The 6353-nt window shown below is 35.4% G+C and overlaps 1 protein-coding gene across 1 annotated transcript; it reads right to left on the bottom strand.

Annotated features, from left to right (window-relative positions):
• Positions 1-4094: 4094 nt before the first annotated feature.
• LOC145067454 (uncharacterized) lies at positions 4095-4568 on the bottom strand. Its single transcript, XM_079014593.1, has one exon. It carries the CDS (start codon positions 4566-4568, stop codon positions 4095-4097), a length of 474 nt encoding a protein of 157 aa, XP_078870719.1.
• Between the last annotated feature and the right edge of the window lie 1785 nt (positions 4569-6353).

Raw genomic sequence — 6353 nt, 5'->3', positions numbered from 1 at the left:
GGTTGCTTGTGAGCAATTGGGAGTATAGTAATGGATGGACCATATTGGCATTATTATGAATAGATAGGAATCTATTTAGAATGAGTTGTCATATGAAAAGTATGGAAATGTTTCCATATTGGGAGTTGGACGTTAAGAATTTATGTCTAGATTAGAAACTTGTATGCAAAAAGGATGTTCAAAGGAATGTACTTTGAATGCGAGACTTCACATCTATGGAATTGTCTTGTAACAATCTCCAATAGAGAAATTTGTAATTTCATTGACAAAGTCTTGGTGACTTTTTTGCAATACGATTAAAAAAGGATCATTGCATAAAATGTTAGAATCAAACATATTCTAATAGTGGGAAGAAGGTATTATTACACTAATGATAAGGATTAAGAGTTGTGAAATGAGTATCAATGGAAATGTGTTCAATTGATGTATTTCACAAAGTATGGACCATAGGTAGACATAGTGCGCATGCTTGGTGCATGAGATAACTGTTGTTATAATTCAAGTAATAAGTTGATTATCTTAAACATTATACAATGAATAATGTGTAATCAATATGGTGACTAAATAAAAGGGGTTTTATTTATACTCAAAAGTTTGGGGCCATATTGGATTCGATTATTCTTGTGTCTCACTTTGCATGTTTTGAATTCCTGAATAATAAGATTATTCGAACGTTCCACAGTCGCTCATACTTTGGGAGTAGGTATGAAAGAAGATTGTCATGAATTGGTTTGTAGATTGTCTAAAGTGTATTAGACATAGCAAAAGTTTGTAGCAAAGTTCATGAGTGCTTATGAATAAATTTGAGCATTGGATTAAGCCCACACTCACTTTGATCGCTTCATGCATTTTATCACGAGTGATTGGTGAGACGATAATATCTTATATTCTTGAAACCGAGACGTTTGAGTTTATTCTGCATGTCAGTTTCACATTGATCATATGTAAACGCACCAGTAACTTGGTGTTATAAAACATATTGTTGTATGTGATTTGATGAGTAGGTACAAGCAAGCATTGAGTCAAAGTTTATCCATTCCTTTTACCCAAAGTGGGATAAAAGCGATATATATGGGCCCGTCGATGATTTAGTGATGACACCCCTAAGCGCTTGGCCAAGTCGGGACTAAGTTGACGTGTTCAATTGTAGTCTGTTGTCAGTCGTCATAAATCGGAAATCGGGAAACAACACATGAACAGAGAGTATGATTAAATCCATGTCTCATTTCATACGATATCTAGAATGGAGGAATACATGATCCCTTATCTAAAGGACACGTTTCTGATAAGATCAGAGTTCGACAGCGGCTTTTGAAAGCTACGATTGCTGATCAGGTTCCGAAGTCATACACAATATAGTTATTAGACATATCCAAGTGGGAGACTGTTGAATTAGGTGTCTAAGCCCAAAACTATTTTGGTATGTACTTCACCCGATTGTGAGCATGGTCCTTTTGGGTTGCCTTCACCATAGCAACTGATAGGATGAATTAAGGAGTAAAAGTATTAATTATGATTTATTAATATATTATATGAATAATATATTAAAAGAGAAATAATATTGTTTAATTAATATTAGTTAAGAATTTGTAAGAATTAATTTTGTGGCTAAAAGACATTAATCAAATAAAGGGGACTAGAACTGTCAATTGTGTGATAGTTGAATATTGGGCTAATGGACTCGATAGAAGTTGGAGTGGACAAAATCTATGGGGAAACCCTTTAGAATTCGTCCAAGGCTTCTAAGGAGGGAGTTCATGGGCTGCTTAGGGCCTAAGCAGTCAGATTAGGGTTTCCTGGTTGAAAATCCTAACAGCCTAAGTATAAAAGGAACCCTTGGCAAGTCAAAAACGTCCCTAACCTTCTAAGAGAAACCCTAGGACGTTTTCGTGCCTCCTCCCTCTCTCCGTGTTCATATTGTTGCTCATGGTGTTTGTGACTCTATTAGAGGTGCAACATTTGAGGCACTAAGCTTTCATAGGTCAAGATCAGGAAGGATTGAGATTGTTATTGTTATATAACAATCAAGGTAAGATGTAAACCATTATTCATGTGTTAATTTGATTATTGTATGCTAGATCTAGGGTTTATGAGCTTTGGATAATTATTTCATGTTCATTAGACAAACTAGATCCAAAGCTTTAGGGTTTTTATGTACACCATAGGATTGATGTAGTGCTCATAACCCATCAGTCCCGTCATAGCTTCCTTGTAGTTAGAAGGCTCATCCAAATTTACCAGTATACCATCACTGATAAGCATATCACCCTCAGCAATAATATGGAAACCATAAAACTCAGGTGATATTCTATCTCTACTGGAACGTCTAAGAGGTAACGATTCGTCAATTGGTTCGACTTGAATTTCTTCCTCGGGTTGAGACATAGCATTTCCAGAGGTTCCTTCATCATTTGACTCTTGAATTTCCTTAATATCAATTGTGCTCCCACTGTCCTCTTTGGATATGATCTCTCGCGAAAGACTTCCCTTCGTGCTACGAAGACCATGTTGTCACTAGGTCTGTAGAACAAATATCCAAAGGACTTTTGTAAGTAGCCGATGAAAATACATCTCTCACTTCGAGGTTCAATCTTGTTGTGAGTCTCTCGTCTAACGAAAGCTTCACATCCCCAAACCTTGATATGTGCCCACGAGGGAACCTTCTTTGTCCATATCTCGTGAGGTGTTTTGGCAACCTTCTTTGTTGAGACAAGATTAAGAATGTGGTTGGCAGTCTCCAAGGCATACCCCCAGAATGAGATTTGAAGTGAAGCTCGACTCATCATGGAACGAACCATGTCCAACAAGGTTCGATAGCGCCTCTTAGCCACACCATTAAGTTGTGATGGCCTAGGAGGTGTCAATTGTGAAACTATTCCACATTCCATGAGGTAATCATGGAACTCGATACTAAGATACTCACCACCTCTATCAGATCTAAGCATCTTGATTTTCCTGCCCAATTGATTCTCGACTTCTTATTTAAACTCTTTGAAATTTTAAAAGGTTTCTTACTTATGCTTGATTAATTAGATATAGCCATATCTACTATAATCATCAGTAAAAGTCACATAGAATCGATTTGCATCCCTTGTGGTGGATCTGAAGGGACCACACACATTTGTGTGTATGAGATCCAACAATCCTTTAGCTCTTTCACAAGTATCGATGAAAGGTAATTTTGTCATCTTTCTAAGTAAACAAGAGTCACATATATCATCCGAACTTAAGTAAAATGATTCCAACATTCCATCCTTTTGGAGTTAAGAAATGTGTTTCTTCTTAACATGTCCAAGATGACAATGCCACAAGCATGCTTTGTCTAAACTAATAGATGAATCAATTTAAAGAAAACTATTAGCTAAATTGTCTACTACCATCACAGTTTCATACACACCAATACAAAGTAATGTTTCAAAATAAGATACACCATTTTTATAAGCACAAATAGATCCATTCTCATTATCAAAAGAATATATAAAACCTAGTTTATATAAAGCATGAAATGAAATGATGTTTCGCATCATTTCTGATAAATATCAACAATTTTTTAAATCCAAACATAACCCACTACTAAGCACTAAGTTATGAACACTAATCTTGGTAACAGGTGACGATCTCCTATTGCCCATGATCAGGTTCATTCTCCCATGCTCCACATCCTCACTTTTTCTTAGCCCCTGCAAATCAGAACAACTGTGAAAACCACATCCTATATCAAGGACCCAAGAATGAGAATATGATGAGTTTTTGGATAAGATAGTATAAATACATCCCGAGGTTGGCTTCAACTTTCCATCCTTTATGTCTTGCAAGTATTTAGGGAAACTTCGTTTCCAATTCCTTTTTTCATGGCAATAAAAGCAAGTAGCCACTTTAGGATCAGAGGCAGGAGGAGCGTCAAAATTGGCTTTTCCTTTGGGTCCATTGCTTGAGGACCCAACCTGGGACTTTCCCTTCCAACTCTGTTTAGGAGGACCCTTCCTCTTCTTCTCCTTTCCTTAGCTAATGGCCAAGACAGGAGCAACAGCAGCAGCAGGAGTGGAGACAACACTTTTTCCCTTCATTCCACTTTCTGCACTTCTCAGTAGGTTTTAAAGTTGAGCCAATGTGGTCTCTTGGTTGTTTAAATGATAAGTCATGATGAACTGATCATAACGACTGGGAAATGAGTGCAATAATATATCAATAGCCAATTGCTCATCAAATTTCACATCAAGCTTCACCAGGCGTTCAAAATATCTTTGCATTCGTTGCAAGTGGCTACTGACGAACTCTCCGTCTTTCATTTTTTTGATGATAAGACACTCTACTACCTCATACTTTTCCTGACGTGCTCGTTGGTGGTACTTTTCCATCATGTCCTTGTTCATCTCGTATGGCCAGTAATACTCATAAAACCTTTGTAGCTCAAGAGTCATAGTAGCCACCATGATGCATGCCACTTTGGTTGCATCATTGTAGTGTCTCCTATACTCAGCTAGTTCTTCAGGAGTAGCTTTTCTTTCATCAATCTCGAGAAGTTCTTTTTCGATCACATACTCTTTGTCCTCCAAACATAGATTCATCTTGATGTTTCACATCCAATCATTGTAACTAGTGCCATCAATGGTAACCCTCGAGTAGATGTTCAAGAGTGAAGTTGTTGGAGGAAGAACCAAAAGCATCGTTGGGAGTTGACATCTGAAAAGGAAGAAGGACAAGTTTTAGTTAGATAATAAGATTCCTCAATATAACGCCCAAATGAAATATTAAGGATAGGATCCAACTAGATATTTCACAACATAGAAAATGGATGTCGTAATCAAATTGTGAAATAAATAAAGGTAGGTAAATGACGATTTACTAATTTCACCACAAAAATGAAATTTTAAATGAAGTTGGTTTTAAATGAAATTCCTAGATCTTTTGAGTTTCATTGAACTATTCAATGGCATATTTAATCTCAATTATGCTCTTCCATTTGTGACTAGGATATCGAGGATCACAAAATAAGATGTGAATAACCATGCAAATTAGCTTGGTACTCTCGATGTCATTTATCATCTAATTAATGTGTCAGTCAGCTACACACGCTCCATTAATCAATGATAATTTAAAAGACACCCATTTCCATCCTTTATTAGTCCATATTAGTGTGTCGGTTAACCACACACGCTCCACTAATGACTTATATAAAGTACAATGTGAAATTTCATGGATTAGCGTCAAATTCACATTTTTCCTAAAGTAACTAAGATTGGGAATTTAATAAAACATTTTAGTTACTTTATAAATTTCATTATACTTATTAATGAGATTTATTTGTCCTATCAAACCTGTTCGGCTAACGACCCTCCACCAATCAAGGAAGCGATGGGTGAGAGTGGACACTCATTCAACTACCATTTTATAGGCAATTTCCTTATACCCCGTTTATAGATCGTCTTCATGAATGAGGCGTACTAGCGATTTGACTGACTTGTCTTATACATATAGTAAATATTAGACTTTTAATTTTACATATAGTATAAGGTGTATTTTTAACATTTCAAAATACTAGAATTTTTAATCTTTTAAATTTCGAAATTAAAGCAATTTAATTAAATTTAAAGGAAATTGATTTAATAATTATGTATTAGTTAAAACTTTAATTAACTTATTAAATCATTTGAGGATTATCCATTAAATTAATCAAAATAGTTTAATCTAATCCTCTCCTCTAATTTTCAAAAATATGGGAGGGATAAATCAAAATTTATAATTATCCAAATAAATCACATAAAGAGATAATTACGAAAAATAAGAAACCCTACCCATAAACCCTAATTTTTGAAAATCACATATCTTGGGGAGGAAGACGAGGATTTCAATCCTTATCTAATTTCGAAAATCCATAGGGTTACGAAACCCTAATTTTCAAAATTTTAAGGACAAAGGAAATGGTTAAAACCCTTTTCCAAAATTTCAAAATCTAGGGTTAGGAAACCCTAAGTCCTTACGGTTTAATTGCCATAAACCCTAAGTTGATCAAGTTCAACCAATTGCATCTCAATAAAAAACAAGCCAAGTCACTGATACCACTGATGGGTTTTGAGCATAATAAACAATCCTATGTGTACATGCAACCCTAATTGCTTTGATCTATGTTTTCTCTAATGGAACATAAAAGTATTGAACATCAAAAGGAAAACCCTAGGAAGTATTTACTATTTTCAAAATTAAAACATAAAATAGTAAACACACCTTGAATTGTTATGTAGTAATAACAATTTGAATCCAAGACTTTCTGAAGCTTGAGAGCAAGTGCCACAAGTGTAACACCTCTAATGGTTCACACCCACACCAAGCAAGAGGATGAGAGAGGAGAGAGG

The sequence above is a fragment of the Lactuca serriola genome, chromosome 8 (assembly GCF_051521515.1).
Source record: "Lactuca serriola cultivar US96UC23 chromosome 8, Lser_US96UC23_V15, whole genome shotgun sequence".
Lineage (NCBI taxonomy): Eukaryota > Viridiplantae > Streptophyta > Magnoliopsida > Asterales > Asteraceae > Lactuca > Lactuca serriola.
Note: the sequence above shows the minus strand (reverse complement) of the source record. Positions and strands in the feature narration are given on the sequence as shown.